The 27121-nt window shown below is 51.2% G+C and overlaps 1 protein-coding gene across 6 annotated transcripts in view; it reads right to left on the reverse strand.

The window, feature by feature from the left end:
• Nucleotides 1-287: 287 nt before the first annotated feature.
• The window catches only part of Fgd3 (FYVE, RhoGEF and PH domain containing 3), a 66181-nt gene continuing 39347 nt past the window's right edge, over nt 288-27121 (reverse strand). For all 6 annotated transcript variants that reach the window (XM_040755948.1, XM_013110671.3, XM_021224931.2 and 3 more), the window contains 13 exons: nt 26603-26759; nt 22616-22754; nt 22035-22093; nt 20598-20744; nt 19402-19494; nt 17352-17431; nt 15555-15585; nt 14750-14857; nt 13508-13570; nt 7108-7230; nt 4733-4873; nt 3118-3258; nt 288-2538 (listed from right to left, as the gene is read on the reverse strand). In XM_040755948.1, coding sequence (XP_040611882.1) covers nt 2287-2538; nt 3118-3258; nt 4733-4873; nt 7108-7230; nt 13508-13570; nt 14750-14857; nt 15555-15585; nt 17352-17431; nt 19402-19494; nt 20598-20744; nt 22035-22093; nt 22616-22754; nt 26603-26759 — 1534 coding nt within the window. In that variant the 3' untranslated portion in view covers nt 288-2286. The remainder of the gene's footprint in view (nt 2539-3117; nt 3259-4732; nt 4874-7107; nt 7231-13507; nt 13571-14749; nt 14858-15554; nt 15586-17351; nt 17432-19401; nt 19495-20597; nt 20745-22034; nt 22094-22615; nt 22755-26602; nt 26760-27121) is intronic.

The following is a 27121-nucleotide window of genomic DNA, read 5'->3' on the forward strand; positions in this document are numbered from 1 at the left end:
GAAATGGGAACACTTACTCTGTACCATTGTGTGTCAGAAGTATGTGTGCATTGTTTATTTCAAGGGCCTCGAAGTTAAGAGGCTGCCTGAGACTCAGCAGACTCCACCCTTACACCCTGGGAAAGGGAAGAGTCTGCAAAGGCACGAGGCTTCCAAGGGTGGGTGTTGAGGTTTAAAAGTGATGTATCTGAGTACCAAGTCCACAAGGGTTGTGGACTTGTGATGGTTGGTGTTGCCAGCCTGGAAGGGTTCAGTATCACCATGATGACAAAATTCAGACCATGCCATTTGAGTGTTTCCAGAAAGGTTTAATTGAGAAGAAGAAGAAAAAAAAACAAAAACAAAACGACCCTGAAGGTGAGCAGCAGCATCCTATGGCTTAGGGCCCCGGATGAACAAAAAGGAGGAGGTGGGTGGAGCCCGGTGTTTGTCCCTTTCTGTTCTCCCACCGTGGATGGAATGCGGCCAGCACTCCTGCTACCACGTTTCCCTTCGAGACAGACTGTACCCTCAGACCGTGAGCCAAGCAAACCCTTTCTTCCGTACGTTGCTCTCGTCCAATGTTTTGTCACCGCAACAAGCAAAGTAACTTGTGTACCTTTCCGCTCAGGTAGCATCAGGGCCCCCAAGCTGCCAGCTGACTAGTCCACATCCTGGGGGCAGGATACACAGGCATCCTCCTAGGGCTCTGATTCCTCAGAGGATGGGCACTCGGAATCCTTGAAATGCAAAGGCCAGAACTTTTACAAGCAGGGGGAAGCAGCGGAGGATGGCAAAGAGGCTGAAGACTTGTGTCCGTCTGGTGTGTCTGCCATGCCGTGTGCAGAGCCAAGGAAGGCGCCTCCTTCCTGTTGTCCCAGGTGGGCCACCTTCACCACTGCCCCATCCAGGAATGGGTCGGATGGACTTTGCTACGTTTCCTTGGTAGTAGCTAAAAGGCCTCATCCCTCCCGGTGTAGAAGTGCTCTGCTTGTTTTGCAGTTTCCTTGGGGTGATTTGGGACCATTCAGCATGGTGAGGGCAAGGCAGGGGACCAGGGGTTTGCAGGCAATCCCGAGGCAGCCTATGCCCAGTCCCGCTGGCTCTTACATAGACTCAGCCGTGCTCTGACACCTCCCCTGTCCCCTTGTATCCTGTCCACGTCACTTCTGCTCCCACCCACTTTACTTTTACCGCCATCCTACCGCACCTGGGCCCCCATCTCACGTGAGGCCCCGCCTCATCTGCGCCTCCCAATGTTACCTATAACCGGCACTCATTTCTGGCTCTACATTCCTTCTCCCGTCCAGGTAGCTGGCCTGATGCCTGCCTAGCTGTCTCCACACAGCACTGTGCTGATGTTAGAGGGCGGGAATGCTGAAGGACCAGAGCTCCATCATTGTTCCCTAAAGTTCCTACTCCTCGAGAGGCAACACCCTGAGCCCCATGACCTTTGTCACACCGCCACAAACCTGACTGCCAGCATCCCCACCCTGCCGTATGGCTTAGCTCCTCACCCACTCACTACGGCATCTGGGAGACAGAGCTGCTCTCCCAGACAAGTGTGTGGTCCATGCCGTTTTGTTACCTTTATCTGCCATCCCTCTTCTAGCCACCTGCCTTGAGGGAGAATCCTGTGAAGAGTGGATTTGAAGGTCTTGAGGCTGACGGCCAGCATTTATTTATCCTGACAAGCATGGCACCTGCCCACAGAGCAGCCAGCCTGAAACTTCATAAGCCTGCCACCCAGGGGTGAGAGCCGGCCTCCCCACAGTCTCTGAGTGTGGATGCTTTGGGAGGGTAGGATAAGAAGGCCCTCCCTCCTTTCCCTTCAAGGGCTCTGCAGAAATAGCAGATGAGCAATGCTTCTGGAGAGGACAGAGTGTGTAAGTGAAGCCCAGAGGGGTGCACCCAGGTCACGATCTAGCTCACATAGTGGATACAGGTCAGGCTCCAGACATCTCTGCCGTCCCCAGAGTGACATCACACCAGGTTAGACATGATCACCCCTGGGCAGTGCCCACCTGGCCTCCTTGTGCCTTTGAGGGCTGGCATCACCAGCCAAGCCTGCTCAGATGCCATTTGCTTTGTAGTGGCCATGCCCCCCCTGCTCTGGTCACAATGAAGGGGCTAGAGTCAGAAGCCCGACCCTTGTCTAAGACTTGTCGAGTGATCTTGGACCCACTGCTAGTCTTCTGTGGGCCATCATTCATCCTCAGTGGTTCCAGGAGTCCCTCATTCCTTCATGTGACTTTTAAGGTTAGCCAAAAAGAACACGGTAGCGGGAAGGACAGTAGGAGGCCCAGCTCATGGAGTGCTGGTGCTTGCAGAGGCTTGGGGCTGCGAGGCACCTGGTCTGTCCCCAGCTGTGTCCCCACAGCCAGCTGTGCTCAGAGCTTCCAGCCAACACTGCTGAAGCTTTGTGGAGGGGGCACTCAGCCACCAGGTCTGCGGGCCCTGATGCAGCTTCCACACACACCCCGCCTCCAGCCCTACTTCAGAGTCAGGCACCGTTACAGTACAGCCAGACAGTGGGATGGTATGCAGCAGTCTTCCAGCCTGCAGCAGAGACAGAGGGTTAGCAGGCCTCCAGCTCATGCCAGTGGCCACCCGAGCAGGCCTCTGTGTGCAGGTCCACTGGCGTAACCTGTCACCAGGTCAACTGAGTACAGGCTGCCTGACGGACTTTCAGGTAGTTGCTGGGATGAGGTTTTGGCTGCTTCAACATACCTCCCTCGGAACCCCTGCCCATGGGTAGGTGAGGCAGGATAACTCCTATGACTTAGCAACGGGAGTTGAGAGTAGCAGAACAAGGCTCAGCAGTGCCTAGATGCATCTGCCCAAGATGTATGAGTGAACGAAGTCATGAGTGAGTATGTGTGGGGAGGAGGGGCCAGCCTCTGTGTCCCTTGACTATGCCTGCCCCCACCCCAGCTGTCTTTGGCATTTTGACAATACAGGGACATGTTTTCCATGAGAGGGGAGCAGAGGGTTATTCTGGGCATTGGGAGAAGTTGAGGGGCAGGTCACATGACTGGGCCTGCCATGGGCACTTGAGGCTTGAGGCTCTGTACTGTGGTAGCAGAGCACATCTCACAGCACATAGCCCTGGGCGTGAAAAGGGACAGGGACACGTACCTGCCTGCCTGCCAGCAGGACTAGCACCTGGGGATCTGACTCAGGGATGTCTGCCCAAACTTCACTCCAGGCTGTACCATTGTCGGACAGACGCAGAGTGCTACAGACCAGGCTAGGCCGAGGATCCACAGAAGGAGGCTTCTGGAGACAGAACAATAGGTTGGGGCTAGTCTCACCTGTAGTGATCTCTTTGTCCCCTGAGGAGACTGGGCCTGAACCAGGGCCTATGCTTGGAAGGAGGTGACCACATAGACACAGCTAAGGCCTGGATACAGGCTGAGGCAGTGTTATGTGGTTCTGAGGGTCACTGGAGGCCAGAGGGAGGGTGGCATGTGGTATCAAGTAGGGTTTGGAGCTGGGCCCTCTTGGAAGAGTGAGCCCATTCCAGGTTAGGACAACACAGGGAAGCCAGGCACTCAGGAGGCTGAGGCAGGAGGATTGTAAGTCTCAGGCTAGCCTGGGCGACATAATAAATAAATGGAGGGCCGGGCGATGGTGGCGCACGCCTTTAATCCCAGCACTCGGGAGGCAGAGGCAGGCGGATCTCTGTGAGTTCGAGGCCGGGCTGGACCGACAGCCTCCGAAACAATACAGAGAAACCCTGTCTCGTAAAAACAAAATAAATAAATAAATAAATAAATAAATGGAGGAAATTCAACAGTAAGTACAAGAGTATGGGTCACAGGGCAAAGGGACTAAACACTTTATACCCTTCACCACACACTCACCACATAAACACACACTTTCCACGTGACACACGCGTGCGCACACATACCTCACATACACCTCCTGGGAGACTCTGCTTCCCTTTTGATGTTTCAGTGCTATCATGGAAACAAGACCCCTGAGTCACATGGACCTGGTTCTGACCATCAAGGCTACCATAGTTTCAGTCCTTAACAGCTGTTTGTCCTTGACTTCCTAGACAGCCAAAGCTCTTGCCATCTTGGCTGCACGCAGGGTGGCAGGAGCTTTGAGAGTTGCGGACCCTAGCCCTCTCGGACCATCTCACGCCATCTTTGGGAAGCAGACTGACATTTGAGAGAACCCCCAGGAGACCACAAGTGGAGACAAAGGAGAATGTGTTTTCCCTGGAAAACAAAGGGATCCTTTTCAGAGATGTCCTGCTCCTCCATAAAAGGGACTGTGTCCTTTAAGAAAGAAGGCTGGAAAAGTAACAGCCACACTCAGGAAGAAGATGTGGTAATGGAGGAGGAGCTGACAACCTTCCTATAATCCTACCCCATCATTAACCACCAGCATGCATGCACGTGCACATGCACACGCGCGTTGACACACACACACACACACACACACACACACACACACACACACACACGCTCAGGCACACGCACTCACGCACTTTTACCTGCCCTAAAGTGAAGGAGGTGCTCCATGAACCTCAGTGCCTAGATCGGGGCAGTTTCACGCTGTGCCTCCAGTCAGGCCAGGAACGGAGCTGACACACATTTCCGTCTAACTCCTGGCCCTGACTAGTCCTGAGATGGCTTTAGACACACACCTGCTCCAAGCATCTTTCTCTGATTCCAGACCTGTGGACCACACTGAGATGCCCCCTGCATCCGTCCTGGTCCCAGGAACCAGGGACACCCACCTCTGCATTCTGTTTGAGTTCTGTGCAAGTCTCAGAGCTAGGGCTTGCAGGGACCAAGGATTCTTCCAGGAAACACTCTCGGCAGACCCGGCTCTGCTTACTGTTCTCAGCCTTGAATTCTGAGCACTTCCTACAGATGACCTGCAAGACAAGAGGGTGCCTTTGACCATGCATACATCCTGAGCAGAGGTGGGGGGAAGATCTGTAGAGGAGGTGGGGATGATGCTTGTCCTGGAATGCTGGAAGCCACATCTAAGGGCAGAGTGTGGTGATACCTTGCTTATACTCTAACAAATAAAGCTTGCCTGAAGAGCAGAGGGCAGAGCTAGCCACCAGCTAACCATAGAGGTCTGGAGGTCTGTGCAGACAGATAGGAAGTGAGATGGCTGGGCAGAGAGGAATATAGGCAGAATGAGACAGGAACTCACTTTCTCTTCAGTCTGAGGATTCCATAGAGATAAGAGCTCTAGTGTTTGCTGCTCTGCTTCTCTGATCTTTCAGCTTTCACCCCCTAATATCTGACTCCAGGCTTTTCTTACTAAGGCCTATTAGAACTTGTGTTATAGCAGAGAGTGACTTTAATATCCGAGTGCCCAGCCCATTCCTGTCTTAATAGAGACCACAGACTCCAATTGTCTCCCAGGCGCTCCTATATCAATTGCAATCACTGAAACCCACTGCAAAGCTTCCAGGAGAACCAGGTTCCTCCTAGTCTTGATGACATCTTCCAGCCCATGCACTTGGGCTGGATCCCCAGCCTACAGGCTATCCTGTACTCTCCAAATTCCTCTTGTACTCATCCACTCACCCATCCAATCTCCTCTCCATCTATCATGTATTAACCCACTCATCAACCCACCCATCCATATCTGTCTACCTAGCCACTGAACATTCACCTACCATTTGCTATCAATCCGCCCACCCACTCACCCATCCACTGACCATCTGTCTACCTTCTATCCATCAATCTACTATACATCCATTGTTTAGATATTAATTTATACACCATCCACTGTACACCCATCACATGCCCATCTATCTATCTATCTATCTATCTATCTATCTATCTATCATCCATCCATCCATCTATCTATCATCTAGTTATCATCTATCATCTATTTATCATCTATCTATCATCTATTTCTCATCTATCTATCTATCATCTATCTATCTATCTATCTATCTATCTATCTATCTATCTATCTTCCATCCAAAGATTCATTATTTTATTCCTCCCTCTCCCCATTTCCAGTCAGTATGGTGAAATTTTGTGAAACTGTAAAATCAGAGAACACCAGTCTTCAAGTCAGTCTGTGAGATACATAGGCTGTCTCTTTCTCCCTCCCTCCCTCCCTCCCTCCCTCCCTCCCTCCCTCCCTCCCTCCCTCCCTCCCTCCCTCCCTCTCCTCCCATTTCAATCCCTCCCCGCAGGTGCAGCTTTGATATCTAAGTGTAAACATGCTTAGGTCATCAGCTCCTTCTCCAAGGACACTTTGCAGTTCAGTAAGTATTGATTCATTTGCTCATTGTCAGGAGCAGGGCCTTTGGGCTTCAGTGGGGAGGACTGGAGCTGGTATATTTTGCGGACACTGATCAGTGGTAGCCCCTGCTTGCACGATCCCGTCAGACATTCCTCACCGTTGGAGCACTCCCACCATGGCCAAGCCCTCCACCTTCTCCTGCCTGGACACCTTGCATAAGGTTACATCATCTCTCTATCTATCACAGGATGGAAACATTATGTCTTACTCACTCCCAGTTGGGGCACCGAGGCACACGGCCAGCAGTTTTCCAGCTGGAAGGAATGTTGTCAGACATCAGAACTGCCCAGAAATTAGCTTTCCCTTCAGAGGTTCATGCTCAAGGACGTCTATGTCTAGGGGACAGTGCCCTGGTTTAAATCTAAAATGTCCCACTCAGGCTCATGTATGGGAACAGCTGGTGCTGCTTTGGAAGACTGCAGAAAACATCGTTAGAGGAAGTGAGTCGCTAGGGGTGGGGTCTAATGTTTGATAGCCCATCCCCACTTCCTGTCCACTTCCTGCTTCCTGACTGCAGATACAACATGGCCAGGTACTTCCCACCCCCAATTGCCATGCCTTCCCTGCAACAATGGATTGTGTACCCTCAAACTAAGTTGCTTCCTGTCAGGTGTCCCATGACCCAGCAACGAGAAAAGTGTCACGCAGGAGGCAGCCCTGCAGAGCTGCCCTGTGGCTCAGAGCTCACTAGCAGTGCACGTGACAACTCTTAAGAAGCACGTGCCACCCTGCTCGTGGTGGCTGCTGCCCAGCCATTAGAACCTGTAAAGACCCAGTGAGTGGCCACCCGGCCCTGTCCGATCCACCCTCCTCCCTGACTTGTCCCATGCTCACCTGTCCACACAGCTTGCAGCGATGCCTCCTCTTGGTGAAGGAGTTGAAGGTCTCACCACAGCTCTTACACCCAGGCTTTTCTTTGTCACGTCTTGTTTTAGAGGACAACTTTTTGGACTCCACCTACAAGGAGGCAAGTGGCCATCATCAGCTGTGAGTGTGAGCACATGATGGTCCACTGTGGGTGTGTGAGGGAGTGTGAGCACATGATGGCCCACTGTGGAGTGTGAGCACATGATGGTCCACTGTGGAGTGTGAGCACATGATGGTCCACTGTGGAGTGTGAGCACATGATGGTCCACTGTGGAGTGTGTGGAGTGTGAGCACATGATGGTCCACTGTGGGTGTGGAGTGTGAGCACATGATGGTCCACTGTGGAGTGTGTGGAGTGTGAGCACATGATGGTCCACTGTGGGTGTGGAGTGTGAGCACATGATGGTCCACTGTGTGTGTGTGGAGTGTGAGCACATGATGGTCCACTGTGGGTGTGGAGTGTGAGCACATGATGGTCCACTGTGGGTGTGGAGTGTGAGCACATGATGGTCCACTGTGGAGTGTGAGCACATGATGGCCCACTGTGGAGTGTGAGCACATGATGGTCCACTGTGTATGTGTGGAGTGTGAGCACATGATGGTCCACTGTGGGAGTGTGAGCACATGATGGACCACTGTGTGTGTGGAGTGTGAGCACATGATGATCCACTGTGTGTGTGGAGTGTGAGCACATGATGGTCCACTGTGGAGTGTGAGCACATGATGGTCCACTGTGGAGTGTGTGGAGTGTGAGCACATGATGGTCCACTGTGGGTGTGCAGTGTGAGCACATGATGGTCCACTGTGGGAGTGTGAGCACATAATGGTCCACTGTGCGTGTGTGGAGTGTGAGCACATGATGGTCCACTGTGTGTGTGTGGAGTGTGAGCACATGATGGTCCACTGTGGAGTGTGAGCACATGATGGTCCACTGTGGGAGTGTGAGCACATGATGGTCCACTGTGGAGTGTGAGCACATGATGGTCCACTGTGGGAGTGTGAGCACATGATGGTCCACTGTGGGTGGGGGGGGGGGAGGAGAGGGGCGGTTAGCTAGGGATTCTGCAAGTGACAATGCCCAGAGCAAGAGTGGACATTGCAGAAGGGAACAGGCAGAGCTAAAGCAGCTGCACCCCTTCCCAGGGACCACGCCAGGGCATCATGTGTCACTCCACACACTGCCTGAAGCAAGGTGCCAAGAGGTCAAGACAGCCTGGTCAGTGGCTTTACCTGGTCTGAGAAAATACTGTGAGGCAAAACGGAGCAAAGTGGTGTGGACAGGAGTCTACACAGACGGCACCTGCTGCCAGAGCCTGGGGAGTCCTTGACTGCAGCCCAGAGGGATCCTGTGACCCCTAAAGTGGTGTGGACAGGAGTCTACACAGACGGCACCTGCTGCCAGAGCCTGGGGAGTCCTTGACTGCAGCCCAGAGGGATCCTGTGACCCCTAAATCCTGAGGGTCATCCTTCACCCTGTCACAGGCCTAGTCTGTGTTGAACACTTGGCGACAGGCTCACCCTATGCATAAATGTACATGTGTATGCACAGGCCTCCTATGCATAAACATACATGTGTGTTCACATGCCTCTTATGCATAAACATACATGTGTGTGTACAAGCCTCCTGTGCATAAACATACATGTGTGTGCACATGCCTCCTATGCATAAACATACACGTGTGTGCACCTGCCTGTGTGCCAGTCCTGCAGAAACAGGTCTTGTGAGGAAACCAAAGCAGCTGAGGTGGTGTTCAGACCTGACCTCTCGCTGTGTCTCCTGAAGCACCGCCGCCCTCCATTTTGTGAGTCCTTGCTCCAAGGACAGAGGTGGAAGATGGCCTTGGCCTCCTCCCTTTGCAGTATACCTTGTTCTCAGGCCCACTGTCAAGGCTTTCTGCCCAGTGGGCCGGCATTCCAGACCTGACATGCAAAACCCTCGCTCCCAAGGGCTGAGTCCTCCTGCATCTGGAAGTGTCCCCCTCACCTAGCCCTGTGTAAGACTCCCATTGTGGCCTCCTGTAGGGGCCACTGAAGGGTCCAAGTGGTCACTGAGAGGGGGGGGCGCCTGGGGCGGGAAAGACACAGCGGAGAGAGGACAGCCCATCCTCGGTTGTGCTGTAGTCCTGCAGCCTCCGCCCTCTGCCCACAGTCAAGATGCCCATACCCCTATTTTTCCTGTGAGGAATCTAAATGCCAAGGTGGTGGGATTAGTTGCTGGCCAAGTAGTCCTGGCTTGTGCTGGCTCTCAGGGACCTCAGACAGAGGCCCCAGCTGTTAGTCTGACAAGGTAGTTGAGAATGCAGGAGGCTCTGGGGGTCACTAGGGTACCCTAGTAGGACACCTGGTGATGGAGGGAAAGCCGAGGTGAGCTGGGGTATGACCAATGGGAAAGGGAAGTTCCTGAAGCAGGGCTTTAAGACTCAGCGACTGATTAGAAGACAGAAGCCCCTCAGCTTCTTTTACTCGATAGTAAGCATCACTTGACCAAGACAGAGCTGCCAAAATGTGTGCCAGACAGGGGCTTTTAGCCCCACATGGATCCCATGATGCTGAGGTCCACTGTGGCCCAACCTTCTTGTGACTGGCTCTCCAATCGTGCCGTCCACAACACAAGAGGCCTGATTGGATTTGTGGATCACGGAGGATCAGGGAGCCAAGGCATGAACACTTGGCGACAGGTTACATGTGTAACCAAGGGCAGGTCTCCCAACCAAGTACACTTCCTTCATGGATGAGATCATCAGGCAGGGCTGACCAAAGGATCCCGGGCCACATTTCCTGTATAGTGGGGCATGACAGGAAGTCTAGGTTCAAGACTGCCAGGAAGTAACTGACAAAGCAGTTCTAGTCAAAAGCATCTACAATATCCACCCTGAAGCTGTTCTCCCCTAAGGGTCAATAGAGTGATTTAATTTAGCTTGGTGGCTTAAGGGACCTCCCAGTAAGACAGATGTGACCCCTAGTCGGTGGCCTATATCAAGTCATAAAATGACCCAGCAGTCCACTGGGACACAGGTTAAGGACATCAGGTCCTGCTGGGCTCAGCTGAAACCAAGCCTGGTCCCTCTGCTCCTCTAATGGCATGTCTGTTCTGGAGCCTAACTACAGGTACAGAATGGGGCTTTATGGAGAAAAGGCAGGCCCAGTGTCACTGGGAAGCCATTGGTTTGTGGGTGATCAGAGACAGTGCTTTGATGGCATCTTGGACAGGTCTGTGTTACTCAGAGTAGTTATGGAGCTCTGAAGAGGGACTTTCAGACTATGAGTGAGTGTGTGTGCATATGTGTGCATGTGTGTGTGTGTGTGTGTGTGAGTGCATGTGTGCGTGCCTGCTTCTGTTGTGAGCAACTGGACTTTTAACAGAATGAGGAAGCCTTTGAATTCTGCAAGGTGCTTGCGAAACTTCCTGGATAGGGTTTGGCTTCTCTTAGTAAAGAGGGACTGACAGAGAATGTGCGTTGGAAGACACCTAGGCACAGGACACAAGCCCAGTATAGTGGAGGAATTTGTTTTCCTCTCCAAACATGCCAAGAAGCAGTAAAGTCTGGCACCCACAGCCAAAGCCCTTCTGATTAAAAATGAAACCTTGCTATTGAGCATCTTGTAGGCTTCCTCTGTGGTATCGTGTTGTTCAGTGCAGGTCCACAGATGCCTCCCACCCATGCTGAGCTCACCAAAATCTCAGCTCAGTTCGGCTCAGCTCAGTTATGCTCAGTGGAGGAATGGAAGGAGCAGCCCATGGCCATATCTACTGGAGTATCTGCTGTTGTGGACCTGTTTGTTGGAGAAGGGCTGGCCTCAGCTTGGTTTGGTGAGGAGAAAGGGACAGGGACATCAGAACTGGACACTGGGCTGCTGTGGGGTGAATGTTGTGAACCTGTAAAAGGCTCTGTCCTGGCACAGAAGCAGGAAAAGTAAGCGGGACAGACCAGGCATGAAGTATGGCCTGGTGCCCAGCAGTTGTGGTGACCACGTCCTGGATATGGCTTGAGGCCTTAACACTGGGGCTCCAAGCTGTCTCTTCCCAATCAAAGGGCATGGGCAGCTGACAAGAGCAGCCTGTCTTAGATACCCCCAGAGCGTCCCCATCACTCTCTCAGAAGACGGTAAGGCTGGAGTAGGCAACACCTACCCGAGGCTTCAATCCAGATCCAGCTCTACCTCGGTCCAGCTGCACATTCCTAATCTAGGCACTGTCCTCACTTAGCCCCAGCTGTGAGACATCTCACTTGCAGAGCAGCACAGCTAATGTCCTCAGGACAGTCCCAGGCACCCTTGTTCCTATAAACAGTGCCCATCCCCACCCTGAACCTCTGCCTGCCTGCAACTCCTGGGCATGTGGACTCAGCCCTGGCAGTTGCATGAACAAAGGACTGGTGGGTTTCCTGGGCCTGAAAGCCTTAGCCATGAGCTGGTCACCAGCAATGCTTCCACAAGCCCACCCCAGGGCTGAGGACAGAGTCCAGGGCATCATCAGGGAGATGGTCATGGGTACCCCTCCTGGCCAAAAGATGTGGCTTGGGAGTATTTCAGACTATGGGTTCATGCTGACTTGACCAGGTAACCGTGTGTCCCTCTGGAAGCTCAACTGTGGTGCAGCCACATAGCCACAAGCTTCAGGAAAGAGACTAACAGGTTGCATGGCTCTGGGTAAAGCTAACCTCATATATATACATACATATACACACACACTAGCAATTCAGAAGGTTGACACTAGGTTAGGTGGCGTTGAGAATGAGAAGTGTTTATCAGGAACCCTGGGACAAGGGACTTCCTGGATGTAGGCAGACCTGATATTGGGTATAAAGGCCAGGGGTCTGGTGGAGCCAGGGGAGGTCAGAACTATTCCAGTAGATGTCGGGAACAGACAAACTAGTGTAGGAAACCACTGGGGTGTCTAGATGTTTGTTTCCCCTCTGGCTGCATGCAACATGTTTAGACTTCCTGACTTCCAGTTTCAATGGAGCTCATCCCTGGGTGCCTGTCTACCCTGCAGAGGCCAGGCAGCGGCGGCAGCAGTGTTTTAACAGGGTCTCTCCTCTCGTCCAGTTCCTGTTTATTTCAGGGTTCACCTTGCTCTTTCCTCATCAAACCTCTGAAATGTCTCGGCCCTCCTCAAGCATTCTCAAGGTTGCCTAACAATGGCCCGCATGAGTTCACATCTGTGGGACTTGTGGCAGCTGTGGTCACTAGGAAGGGGGACAGCAATATTCAGGCCCACCCGGACAGGCCGTGGTCCCATACAGTCTGTGACCTGGACTCATTGTCACACCAACCCTCTTCTGTTCTCTATCCCAGGCGGCTCCGCCCACAACTTGTCCCTCACCTGCTTCAAGGCAGCTCACCTGACTGACCTGGGCCCACATCCTCCTCTTTATGGGAAGGAAAACCCAGCAGTCATAATCGAACAAGGCCATATTCTCAGAGCTCCAGGGCCGAGTCACCATCTGTTCTGAGCCCCGTCTGGGTAGCTCTTTCCTGTCTCCAATGGGAGATCGGGGCTACGCATGAGCAACTGAGAGATGAAGACAGAGGAGACGAGACAGAGACTGCGAAAGAGAGACCCAGAGACAGAATGGGGGACCAAGAGAATGGGGGAGGTAAAGAGCAGGCAACGGGTAGGGAGAGAACAAAGGAATGTGCCCCACAGTAGTGCCAAGGGGCCCAGGGAGAAGAGCCCGTGTCTGGGATGGGCTGGAGATACCTTAGCAGGTGGCATCAGTCACTCCCTCCCCTAACACAGCAGTCCATCAGAGCCCAGCAAGACGCTGGGCAGAATTATCACTCCAGACTACAAGTGAAGCTATGGTCCAGAGTTGCCCAGCTACTGTTGTCATGCGTGCCTGTGATTATCAAGCCCCAAAGTGTGGCTCAGTTGCTGGTACTTGGTCCACAGCAAACATGTGTGTACCTCAGCCTATCAGACATCCCCAGATTAAAATCCCCCCCCCAAGTTCCCATGGTCAGTCCCTATCAGAAAGGCACAGGAGCCTGGTCCTGAGAGCACAAAGGGAGAGAGCCCACAGCCTCCAGAAAACCTGCTCGGTATGAGGGACAGACCTGTCTGCACACTGCTGCTCTTCTTTACTGAAGACCTTATCAAAGTGCAGTTCCCACACAGCAAGCTCGTCAGTGTTCACACAGAGGCCAGACGGCACATGTAATTGTGTGACGTCCGCTGACAGGCTTCCTGTGACCTCCACCTCTGCTGCTTAAGTCATCAGTACCCTGCTTCAGGCACAGCCTCACATCTGCACACTCAGGCAAGTTGAATCCCAGATGCTCACCCTTCAGGATGCCTTGGTCTGACCCCACCCCCAGCACCTCCCGCGCTCCTGCTAATAATCCCTGGGTGTCAGTCACTCACCCCTGCAGTACCCCCACTGCTGTCAGCTACCCCTGCAGTTTCCGCAGAGTTGGCACTCAGGATCTGCAAGAGAACAGAGACCAGAGTGAAGAGGGTTCGCAGTCACATGACACGCCCCGTGTAGCCGAAGACATTCCCTCCACCTATCACCTCTGTGCATGGAGGAGGAGTGTGTATGAGACAGCTGTTATGATAAATTGGGGCTCCGGGAGCCACGCCCTTCCCTGAACCGAAGGCTGGCTTGGCCCACCCTGGCCCTGATACTGAAAAATCACGCGTTGTGGAAGGATGAGGTTGTCCTGCAGACTTTCTCATGCTCTAGGCCCAGCTGACTAACAACAGCCTGTCTGTACCCTTTGTCTCCAAGTCGCTTGCCCTCAAGGAGAGTGCTAATGTTTCCTCAAATACATATCCAGGAAGAAAAAATGGGAGTGGATTGGATGCAAATCAGAAGGAATAGGCAGACCTCTGGGGGCAGGAGGCCAGCCAGCTGGAGGTGGGTAGGCTGAGGAGCTGGGATAGGCCAGGTGTTCCCTCCAGACACACCCGTGAGTGTGGGAAAAGCCCATGAAGATGGAGGGGTGGGGACGCACATCATTGTCCCAGAGTGCGTCTTCCCAGGAGTTTTTGCTGCAGCCTCCGGTGCAGCCTCTAGGGCTGTCCTCCCTCAGGGCAGAAACCATCTTCAACATCCAGTCTGCTCTTTCTAAGTCTGGGGAGGCCCCAGCATGAGGGATGGCCATCCCTAGTCCCTGCCTCAGTCATGTCTCCTTATTGTACCCCTGGGGCCACTGCACAGAGGACGTGGAACCGTACACTCCTGGTGCCACTGGCAGAGGGTTTTGAGCTGACACCCCAGGCGTGCAGGGGGATTTGGGGAGAAAACATAAGCACAAAAAGACATCGCTTGCTGTTCCAAGTGGAGTGTGAGATGGGCACCATGACCTGAGGATGGCCTGGGAGTGTCACCGGTTCCATAGGAAGAAGATAAGGTTCCTTGATGCTCATGGCTGCCTTCCTGAAGGCATGAAGATGACAAAACAGCACTAAGCGGGGGGGGGGGCGGGCTTCCCCCACATGGACATCAACCTGCAAGGCAGCAGATGCAGCGGGTGGCAGTGGTTTCAGCACAGGGCAAGCAGGGAATGTGTATTCGAGCTGTCTGCGTCCTACCCTAGGCCTCTCTCCCTGGTCAAGAGCTAACTCCCACTTCCCCCAGACAACAGGCTGCTGCTGACTCACGGGCTGGTCTGGAGACAGGGTGGGCTCCTCATCCTGGCTACAGGCCCCGCCGAAGGCCCTGAAGGTCTCGCTCTTCTGTCTGTGCTTCTCCACGGTGGCCTGAATAACCTGGACACACAGCAAAGTCGCAGGGCTGTCAGAGAGCCAGGGAAGGACACAGAGAGCGCAGGGTCCACAGAGCAACCCTGATCATCTTATCCTCACTGATGACTCCACGACCAAAGAAAGACAACACCTAGCCCGAGGCCCCTCCTGGCCCTGGTTCCTTCCTTGTGGAGAAGGGGCTCAAACAAGTAAATGGATTGGAAGGCTTGTGGTACCTGAAAGCATACATAGAGGCACCCCATGGCCACTCCTTCCTTCAGACTTGAGGACAGGCAGTGCCAGTGTTAGGGAAGAGTCCCTAGGTCATGTGGCCCAACGTGAAATGGCCATACCACAATAACATGAGGATGTAAGCCATATATGGTGATGCATGTCTGAAATCCTAGCCTTCAGGATGCCGAGGCAGGAGGGCCGAGGGTTTGAAGTCAATGTTGTTCCCTCAACAAAACCTATCCCCAGATCTCTACGAGTTTGAGATCAGCCTGGTCTACAAAGTGAGTTCTAGGACAGGCTCCAAAGCTACCCAGAGAAACTCTGTCTCAGCCTCCCCCCAAAAAAAACACCCCAAACCAAAACCTATCCCCCAGCCCCAAGGGCTGGTGATGCCGCTCAGAAGCAGTGCCTTTGCTGAGCGGGCCCCGGGCTCCAGGTTTGATGCTCAGGAGGGAGGGACAGAGAGAGCAGACTTGAAAGGCTTCACCTGAACCCATTCTTTCTTCTCTTCTTCTGTCCTACAAAGACAAAAATCAGTATTTTATCACTCCATCCACCGACACCCCCTGCATGCCTACCTAACCACTCACCGCCTTGTAGCTGCAGCTCAAGGCTGGAAAGGTAGCTTGAGTGTTCAGAATACACGTGGCCTGTGGGGCCAGGCTCGCCCTGCAGACCCACAGCACCCTAGACCCTGGCAGGCGATTACAAAGCTCTCATGCTCTGGGTGGAATGTGACACACTGGATTTGACACACCGCCTGTGAGAGCTCAAGCTTGGCCTCGGGGGACAGTGTGACCAGATACAGCAAGACATGCCACATGCTAAGGGTTAGTTCCCCCTCAGAGGTTCATCTTACACAGGCTATTCTGGAAAAATATGTGAGATTATAGGATGAATCCTGGCACATTAACTGACAAAAGCCAGATGAAGGACTGGCGTCCTGGTTAGTGTTTTGTCAAACTGACACGGGCCGAGTTATGTAGAGAGGAACTCCAGTCGAGGGAATGCCTCCATCAGATGTCCTGTAGGCAATCTTGGGGCATTTTCTTTATATTAATGAAAGATCTGCGAGGATCCAGCATACTGTGGGTGGTACCACCCCTCTGCAGGCGGCCCTGGGGTCATATAAGAAAGCAGGCTGGTGGGTGTTGGTGGCGCGCGCCTTTAATCCCAGCACTCCGGAGGCAGAGGCAGGCAGATCTCTGTGAGTTCGAGGCCAGCTTGGTCTACAGAGCGAGTTCCAGGACAGCCTCCAAAACATTACAGAGAAACCCTGTCTCAAAAAAAAAAATAAAAGAAAAAAAGAAAGAAAGAAAGAAAGAAAGAAAGAAGGAAAGAAAGAAAGCAGGCTGAGCAAGACATGGGGAGCAACCCGGTAAGCAGGTTCCTCTATTTCAGTTCCTGCCCTGACTTCCTTCAGTGTTGGATATGACCTGGGAGTGTAAGCGAAATAAACCCTTCTCTCCCTAAGTTGATTTTAGTTATAGTGTTTTATCACAGCAATAGAAACTGTAAACAAGGGTGGTTCAGCAGTTAAGAACACTGACTGCTCTTCCAGAGGACCTGGGTTCAAATCCCAGCACCCACAGGGCAGCTCACAACTGTCTGTACCTCCAGTTCCAAGGGATCTGGCACCGTCACCCAGACATGCATAAGGACAAAACAAAACACCAATGCACACAAAATAAAAATAAATCTTAAAAAAAAGAAATCCTTACCAAGACACATGCTGTTTGTAACAGCCACCTTTGAATGGGTGTGTGCACATGCATTCATGTGCTCATGTATGCATGTATGTAGAGGACAGCATTGCGTGTCTTCTTCAATCACTATCCACCTTACTTTTGATGCGGGACTTCTCACTGAACTTGGAGCTCACTGATTCCCCTGGGATGGCTAAAGAGCAAGCCTCGGGGACAGGACTGGGATTACAGACACACACTGCTGTGTCTGGCTGACTCAGGTCCTCATGCCATGAGGCAGGCACTTTACCCACTGCGACATCTTCCCATCTTTAATTAAAACACACACACACAGACACACACACACAGACACACACACACACACACACACACAGACACACACACACACACACACACACACACCTAGAATTAAAAGCTTAGTTCTTAGTCGTTGCTAACCATCCTTAGTTACGTGAAGCATTGAACTCTAAGTGAATAAGAACATATTGAAGGGTTATCTCATTCAGTAAAAGAAGCCATCTGCTACAATCTCAGGTCAAAGATGCACATGCATGCGGCTGCAGGTGCTAGTGCCATACCGCGTCTGAAGCTCCAGGGACCTTTTCCTTCCTGTTATGATGAATGTGTGTGCTGCATTTGGTTTCACAACATCTTGCACCTGCAGGAACAACACAGAACAGAGCAAATGAACGCAAGTTGCCGTTTTAGGTGCTCCTTGACATAGACAGACCCATGCTCTCTGATTCAGAGGTTTTTTTTTTTTGTTTGTTTGTTTGTTTTTTGTTTTTCCTGTGGAAGTGTCAGGGTGACCCCCATGGGCTCTCAGACCTATAAGGTTGGGATACTGAGGCTCAGGGGGGAGGGCAGGCCATTCCTCTTGCCCACGCAGAGCTGGGTCTCGGTCTCTGTGTTTAGACAGATGCTTGGCGAATATACCTGTCCTTTAGCAGTTGTCCTCACACAGCCCTGACCGAGCCTCTCCCTTCCAGCATGCATGTCTTTACCTCCAGCACAGCATGCACCTCCCTGGGAGGGACGAAAATCTGAGAAGATCCTTGACTCCGTCCCTCAGAAGGTGCTTGAGCCCACATGGGCAGGTGCATTATGGGTGTAAAGGAGTGTACCCAGACAGAGTTGATGGAGTAGTATCATATCCTTACAGGCTCTCAGAACTCACCCTCTTCAATCAACAGAAAACCACAGAGCACACTTGCTCCTGGAAGCTCTTGGACTGGTCCCTGTAAGAGCCCCTGACCTCAATCAGTCTGTTGGAGGCATTCCTGGACCTGGACCCAGCCAGAAACAAACTCTGGACTTTCCCACTGCACATTGAAAATGGTATTAACATATGATAGTCACTAAAACAGGGCTGTTTTGTTGTTTTGTTTTCTTTTTTGAGACAGAGTTTCTGTGTAATAGCCCTAGCTGTCCTGGAACTAGTTCTGTAGACCAGGCTCGTCTCAAACTCACAGAGATCCACCTGCCTCTGCCTCACAAGTGTGTCATCACTGCCTGGACCAGGACTGTCTTTTTAGACTAATTTATGTGTGTGTCTGTGTGCCGTTATGTACACAAGTACAGGTGCCTGAGGAGGCCAGAGGGAGAAATTAGATCCCCTGGAGCTAGAGTTCCAGGCAGTTGTGAGCCACTCAGTTTGGGTGCTGGGAACTGAAGTTGGGTCCTCTGAAAGAGTCACAAGAGCTCTTGACTGCTGAGTCATCTCTCTAGCCCCAGGACTGATTTCTCATAGAGCGACTCCGCAAAAGTGGCTTCTTCTAACTATGGAAGAAGCAATTTGTTCCCCTGTAGCTAGTAACTGCTTATAACCATTTCTTAACCTGGATCAAGAGAATTCCAAGGGAATTTCTATGGAGTGGGTAGTTGTTTAATCAAATCTTGGCTTTTTCAGATAGTTAGAATCATTTAATTGGAAGATATTGGGGGGGCTGGAGAGATGGCTCAGTGGTTAAGAGCACTGATTGCTCTTCTAGAGGACCGGAGTTCAATTCCCAGTACCCACATGGCAGCTCACAGCTGTCTGTAACTCCAGTTCCAGCAGATCTGGCATCCTCACAGACATATATGCAAGCAAAACATAATAAAAATAAATAAATTATTTTAAAAAATAAAATATTTTTGTATCAATTATTAATTCAAATCTCTCTCAGTAGCAGATAGAATCCATATCAACCCTGAATATCATGACATATGGAATAGGCTTTTGGATCAAGGGGAGCAAAGACAGAGGATTTAAGATCATGCAGGAAATGAGGCAATTTGTGGTCTAGGGTACAGACCACACGAGTAGGCCCACACGCCATTCTCAATTTCACTTCTGGATCTTTAGACAGCCTATCTTGTGTCTATGTGACCCCCGTGGCTGTGAACTTTAGTTTCAGCCTCCTGCCCCTTCAGCATGAGACCACCAGGGACTGACAGAAGGTAGAATCCAAGGCTAGTACAGTACACCACAGGCAGCACTGCCTTCCCAAGGCTAGTACAGTACACCGGGACCAAGATGCTGTCTCAGAAACCCTTAAGTCACGGAGCTGGCCATCAAAGCCTAGCATCCCCATTCCTGCGTGTTCCCCTTCCAGAGTATAAGAGGGGAGAGAAGGACCCACCCACCTGGAGATCAGAGATGTCCATTTTCTCCCGTACACTGAACTTCTGGCCCATGAGCCTCAGTTTGGGTACACAGTAGAGTATCACATTGTTGAACTGCAAGAAAGATGTCATGGGGAGAGGTGGTCACAGGAAGCCCCTCATAGGGACCCACATAAGCTTTCTTTAATGTCTCATATACATACATATATATATATATATATATTACATGTGTAAGTTTATATCTATTTATTTAAAGATGTACACATATGCCTTTAAGCACAACCTTCAAAAGGCAGATTCTGAGCCGGTAATGGACAGTGATGGCCCCACTAAATACCAGTAGCCCCACACAGTACAGGCTACTGCCAATGATCTTGTTACCCTCCAGAACTTGATGGTAAGGTGCTATGCACTTTACCAGAGGAGACATAAGCATCAGCCATACGCAGCTATGAACCCCGTGAGCTATGTTAACAACGGGTCCAGCAAGACATTCCCACTGGTACAATAGTGGCTCGAATGTCTAGGGAGAAACCAATCAATTTCTGATTGGATTTAAGGCCACAAGATGAAATCTAACCCTAGCATTATTAGCCAATAACCTGTGGCTAGATATGCCACAGGCCTGAGGTTAAAAAAGGGAAGCTTTCAAAGATCCAGCTCCTTAGAGAGCCACCAGTATAAGGCAGTGTGATAGACAGGGTGTTTGCCTAGCAAATGTAAGGCCTTGGGAAGAAGCAGAAGAAAGAGGAAGAAGAGGAGGAAGGAGAAGAGGAAGGGGAGGTAGGGGAAGAAGAGAAGTAGCTATAGGAAAATGGGGAAAAAAGAATCTTGTCTCTTCCTATATTAGGTATTGATGGATCCCTCCCTATAATCCCTTCCTGCTTTTTCTCCTCCCTATAAACCAGTGTGCTTCCGGGGAAAGTTGGGGTCTTGATGTTTGGGCTACAGTTCTTTATATTTCTGGTTTCTGGAGACTCTTTCGTTGTATCACAGGTAGATCAAATTAAAAACAGAAATGCTGGATATCAGGAGCATCCATATTAGATGCTTGTGGAAACCAGGGCAGAGCCCTTGACAAGAGGTAGCACAGCCAATTATCAGGGGAGGCCACAGAAGAAGGCCCTCCTTGGCCGTCTGTGTCTTGCCAGTACTGCCCAGAGCCAGAGAAGGTGGGGGGGGGGCGGCTCTGTGGCTGGGATGGCCACCTGGCTCACCAAGAAGAGGTGCCGGTCCTGCGTGGTGCCGTTCTTGGCCGACAATTTCTGGATGTTGCCCTCCTTGATCAGCTCATTGGCTGGGTTGACGATGTCTTCTTCCCCACCCAGCTGCTCGTACACCTCCAGGAGCTTGTGCATTTTCTCCTGCAAGAGACAGGAAGCTCAGGCAGCTGCAGAGTCACCAAGGGCCAGGGAACTGCCTGGGACCCAGAGGTGAGCAAAGCCATGCTCTGCGACTGTGACTCAGAGTCCATTGCAGCAGCAAAATGGCTGCCAGCGAAAAGGGAAGCAGGCACAGGATGACACTCGAGTTGAGTATTGAAGGGCGACTGGAAACTCAACATTCAGGAAATGATAACTCATAAACCTCTGCTGTCATGTGCCGGGGACTGTTCTACATTTAATTATTTAACTCTAGCACAAACCCTATGGGGTGAGTGGCAATGTTATTTCTAGTTTACAGACAAGGAAACTGAGGTGTGCAGGAATCAGCTGAGTGGCTATGACCCAGACTGGGCCAATCTACGTATGTTCCCCAGACCTGGTTGGGGAGTCACAAGGCACAAAGGTACGATGGGGACAAGGTTAACAGCTCATGGCTCTAGCTCTTGGTTAGAACTCAATAATATTCACAGTAGAATCGAGCCTGTAGGGACTTAGGCAGTAGCAACATGGGCTGGGGCAGGGCCTGCTAGGCCTCAGATGGCCTGTCCTTGGACTTGCAATTTCTCCCTGTGTACCTAGAAGTTGGCAGGTCAGTCTGCCCTTCTGTCTCTTGAATGACCTTGCAGGAGCCAGCAGGTATATGGAGGAGCAGTATATACAGGTACAGTCATGGCATGTCCTAGCTTGCACTGGGAAGGTGGCTGTGGTAGTTTGAATGCAATTGGCCCCCATGAATTCATAGGAAGTGGCACTCATAGGAAGTAGCTTTGTTGGAGTAGGTATGGCCTTGGAGGAAGTATGTCACTGTGGAGGTGGGCTATGAAGTCTCTTTTGCTCAAACGTTGCTTAGAGTTGACACTGAGACCCCTTCCTGTCGCCTTCTGATCAAGATGTAGCCAGCACCATGTCTGTCTGCATGCCGCCATGCTCCCGGTCATTAAGATAATGGACCCAACCTCTGAAACTGTAAGTGAGCCACTCCAGTTAAATGCTTTCTTTATAAGAGTTGTCATGGTCATGGTATCTCTTCACAGGAATAGAAGTTCTAACTATGAGTGTTCGTATGCCTACCTGGTTTGTACAGAGAGGCTGAGCATGCACTTGGTATTGGTACTAGGATGTGCACCCGGCAGATCCTAGGGAGACTGGGCATATATGTGCTCACTGATGGGGCCCACTTAGAATCAGGGTCAAAGTGCTCACTTACACGGTCAGCCCTCCCCCCTCTCCCTGCACATGTTTTGCTCCCCTACAGCACTCTGAACTCACCATCTTCCTGATGGCAGCATTGGAATGGTCAGCAGCGGTGGAGATGAGCTCCAGGGACCCTGAATGAGGAGAACCGAGTGAGCCCGGGCACACGGCAACTCCACAAGTTCTCACTGGACAGGCTGACAGTGAAAATGTGGGCATGGCCTTGCTTCAGGGCGCCCAGACTGCTCCAAAGGTATGGCCCAGAGAAAAGACAAAGTCGAGAGACACTTGCTGACCTTGCCACGGCCAAGACAAGTGGGACCCCTGACTCTCCTGCACAGTCCCCAGTCCTCTGTTCCCCGCCAGTTACGTCGGTCTTGAATCTCGAGATAAGAATGTCCTCACTGTGGGGCCCATTGCTGGGTCCTAAGCTCTCAATGGAGTCAGTGCTTGGCAGTGTCTTCCCCAGATAGGAAAAGATTACAGCACTTTCCTAGTTTCCTAGTTACTGATGTGTGTGTGTGTGTGTGTGTGTGTGTGTGTGTGTGTGTGTGTGTGTGTGTGTGTGTGTGTATTCTGCCGTTCTCTGTGTCTCAGGCCAGGGTTCTCAGCCTCTTCCACAGATTCCCCTCAGCCTTGCAGCCACTCCTACTTACTCTCAGCATCCTTCCGGTCTGGGGCGTCCCTGGGGAGCCTCTTCAGGTAGTCTTTGAGCAGCAGTTCGTAGCGAGGGACCCTCTGCACAGGCTCCAGCATGTGGTGCTGCAGTGTCAAGTTCCCACACTCCTCCTGCTTCTGGGGGAACAAAGGACACACACAGGGTCACCAGCCTGCTTCTGGCACCACGGTCCCTGGAGGTTGTCTGGAGCACATGCTCTTTAAGACACAATCGGCACAGACCACACCTGGAGAAACTGAGGCTCACAGGGGCCTAATGATGGAGGGAGAACTGGAACTCTGGGCGGGCAGGTTTGGGTTGAAGAAGACAGATGCCAGGACGAAGCTCCCCCCACAGAAGTGATTCCCACTCCTATCCAACCCTCATCGCCCTCAGGTCCTCTCCCTCTCTGTCAGGTGGAGGCCACCTGTGCCTAGCTCCCCCAGTATCAGTCCCCATGCCTAGAGGCTGCTGAGAGTCCTTCTGCGAGGTCCCTGCATAACTAATGAAGGAAAGAGTAGGGGTGCAGGGAAGCCCAGCCCATGTTGTCCCCACTCTCCACACTTCCCCCCTGCCCTCCAGATAACAGCTCCCCCTTTTGTCACACGTTAAGGCCTCCTCAGTGCAAGCAGCAGGAATCTACACCCTTGGCCCTGCACACAAGTCTACCATGACGACTGCTGATGCACTATTGCCTCTTTGCTCGCGTGGGCTCTCCTGCCGTGCTGCCTGGCTCATCGACAGCTGAGAGGGCCTGCTGTACTGCCTGCTCCACTGCCCTGCCCCCAGCAACTTCAGGGAGGGGCCCAGCCACCCACATCTTCCTCAGATCAAAACTTCTGGCCCGGCTAGTGGTGGCACATGCCTTTAATCCCAGCACTCGGGAGGTAGAGGCAGGCGGATCTCTGTAAATTTGAGGCTAGCCTGGTCTACATCGACTTCCAGGACAGGCTCCAAAACTACACAGAGAAACCCTGTCTCGGGAAACCAAAAGACAAACAAACAAACACTTCTGGTAGAGATGGCTCAAAACTCTATTGGGTGTAACAGGTTCTTGGGATCTGAACTCAGGTAAGCACTTTACCCACCAACCCATCCCCTCAGTCCCTAAAACAATTAGTCTTTTGGCAGGCATAGTGGTGGCTTTTTGTTTTGTTTTGGTTGTTGTTGGTCTTTCCAAGACAAGATTTTTGTGTGTGTGTGTGTGTAGCCCTGGCTGTTCAGGCCTCAAACTCAGAGATCCACTTACCTCTGCTTCCTGAGTGCTGGGGGATTAAAGGTGCGAGCCACAATGCCTGTCTTTGGTTTTTAAATGAAGGCTGCACTTATGAAAAAAAAAATCTGAGCATTGGTGCTGGAGAGATGACCCAAGGTAAGAGAACTTACTGCTCTGGCAGAGGGCCTGCATTCGGTCCAAGCAACGACATGGCTAGCAGCTGTCTGTAACCCTAGTTTCAGGGGATCTGACATCCTCTTCTGACATACGTGCAGGCAAAACACTCATACACATAAACTTTAAGAAAATCTAAAGAAATGTCTGGGTGTCATGGTGCTTTCTTGTTACCCCAGTGCTGGCGATGCAGGGATAAGCAGATACCATTGGCCAGTGTTCCAATGAGTTCTGAGTTCAGTGAGAGACCCTGCCTCAAAACAAGATGGGGAGTGATAGAAGGCACTCAACCTCAGCTGACATCTGACCTCCAGTAGTATACACATGTATGAGCATACCCACACACATGTTCACAGGCATATACCACACACACACACATTATTTCAAGATAAAAATCAAGGGAAGATGAGGAATGGATGTTTATAGAGTTTCAAAATATCTCTCTGCTAGAAATTTATGAATAAAGAAGAAAAAAAAAAGGCTTTGCTCCAGTGACTCACACAGAGACACTGCCCAAACTGAATCATGGAAAAACCGCAGATAAACCCAAGTCAAGAGGCAGTCAATTCCCTCAAGAGGACACGGGCAGAGCAGTGTGTGGTCCTAGTGTGGCTTGTGAAGCACAGAGAGAAAACTTAGAAGTTCATCATTGGGATAGCTGATGACTATGTGGGCTGTGAGGAGACAGTGCTGTGACAGCCGTGTGAGCTTCTCGATTTCAGTCACCAATGTGGGCGTGTGGGACACACTCTCCTTCACACTGAATGATGAAACTGCAGTGCCTGCAGATGAGTTTCAAAACACAGTAATCATCACATGTGCTTAGAGATAATGGTAAATAGCACAGAGTGTCTGTAATGTCTGAACATTTGTCCTTTTGTGGCCATGCCTGGGTATGCTGTGTGCATACACATCTCTGGCTGAAAACTGAACTTCTTCTAGGCTTGCTGATCAATCCCAGAATCTACCTGTCTCAATGCCCTACCCTCAGCCCTTGGTAAGAGGGTTCAGACATATGCCACTGATGGGGGATGTCTGTGAACACATGTTTCTCTTATCATTTGATGAATAAAGCTGTTTTGGCCAATAGACAGGCAAGGTGTAACCAGGCAGGAAGTATAGGCAGGGCTACCAAACAAGGAGAATTCTGGGTAGAGGAAGACAGTGAGTCGCCAGAGAGACACTATGTAGCTGCCGAGGAAGAAAGAGATGTGGGCATCACCGGTAAGCCAAGACCATGTGGAGATACACAGATTAATAGTTATGGGTTAATAATTAAGGGAGACCTAACCAATAAGGAGCCTGAGCCATCTGCCAAACAGTTCATAATTAATATAAGCCTCTGTGTGTTTATTTGGGGTTAAATGGCTGCAGAACCAGGGGGGACAGGAAATTCCATCTACATTCCACCATACCTGCCTTCACCTGGTGCTAGAGGTCCAAACTCAGGTTCTTGGCTCTTTCTCTAGCCTTAAGTTGGTCACTTTACAAACTCTTGGTAAACATTCGAATTTTTTAAGGCTTATAATTTAAAATAGGTTTTGAATCAAGCAAAAAATTCTCCAGAGATCAAGGGAAACCTGATGGTCATTTGATCCCATTTTGTCCAGGTCGAGGCTTCTCAGCGTTGGCCATGGACTTTGCATAGGAGAATTTGCTGTTGTGGGGCATTCTGTGCCCTGCAGACCTGGCCCAGACTCTACCCTCCAGATACCAGAAGCAACATCGGGTCAGCAGACACAGTCCAGGCCTTTGCGGAGAACAGCTGAATTGTGCTGAGGCCAAGAGGCAGAACCAGGGCTGTGTCTAGTAGGAAGTATCCCCAGACCATACCCACTGCTCAGGGACAGCATAGGGCTGAGTCTATCAATGCAGACAACTGTCATCCCAATCCTGGAGGTGCCTTGTCACCTGAGGACCTGCTAGACCCAAGAGCCTGTTCTGCCCTGTGTGGACAGGGACAGTGGCCTGTGCTCGGGCTGAGCACTGCCTTGTCCTCTGGAGGGAGATGTGTGTAGAGCTCACTATACAGAAGAGTCTTATACTACACACTTATGTGAGAAGTTAGTGTCACAGCTTCTCCAGAGGGCTGGGATGGGGGGGGGTGTAACTGCATCAGCACGAGGACCTGAATTCAACCCCAGAACCCATGTAGAAAAAGCCAGACTTCCTGATGCAGGCTTGGAATCCCAGCACTTCATACGCCAGGTGTGGTGGTGCACACTTGTAATCTCAGCACTCAGGAGGTAAAGGTAGAAAAGTTGGAGGTCCAAGGTCATCCTTGGCTGCATAGGGAGCTCAGACTATTCAGGGATAGAGACCTTGTCTTGTGGAGGTTTATTTTGTTTGTTTTGGTTTTGTTGTTGTTTTTTGGTTTGTTTTTGTTTTGGACATGGTCTTAGTATGTATTGTTGTCTGGTCTTGAATTTGCTATGTAGACCAGACTGGCCCCAGACTCACAAAGATTTGCCTGCCTCTGTCTCCTGAGGGCTGGAATTAAAGACACATGCTTGGCCTGAGACCTCGTCTTAAAAAAAAAAATCTTTTCAGAGTTAAAAAAAAAAGTGTGTGTGTCACACTCCTGCAGCCACCTACCTGGATGCTGTGGATGACGTCCTTAAACTGCGGAGAGCGGTGGGTCCATGAGCTCACCAGCCCCATGGCCCTGTCAAAGTTCTTGACATACTCGCCATACATCTTCAGGAATGGGGCCAGTTTCTGCAGGATGTCTCCGAGTCGAGGGTTTGTGTCCCTGTGTGGAGGAGCGTGGCCGTCAGACCAATAGTCTAGGTGGAGTAGTACTCTGGTGTTCAGCATGTTTGTCACCCTCTCGGGGTGTGTTTCCTCCCAGATTGTGGACTGGACATTAAAAGAGGATTTCTCTAAACACCTCAGCAGCATCGGCTGAGGCCCAGAGACCAAACAGAAGGCCTTAGCAACAGTGCTGCCCTTGAGTGACAGAACACAGTTATCAAAGATGGTTGGTGAAGTGCCATTCTAAATGAGCACAGTTTTAAAATGATGGCTCTGTACACTGCCGCCAAAGCTACGGAGAAAAGGGGAGGACTTTGCAGGACCAATGGTAAAAAAAAAAAAAAAAAAATGTCTGAGTGC

This window comes from Mesocricetus auratus, unplaced genomic scaffold (assembly GCF_017639785.1).
Source record: "Mesocricetus auratus isolate SY011 unplaced genomic scaffold, BCM_Maur_2.0 Super-Scaffold_100013, whole genome shotgun sequence".
NCBI lineage: Eukaryota > Metazoa > Chordata > Mammalia > Rodentia > Cricetidae > Mesocricetus > Mesocricetus auratus.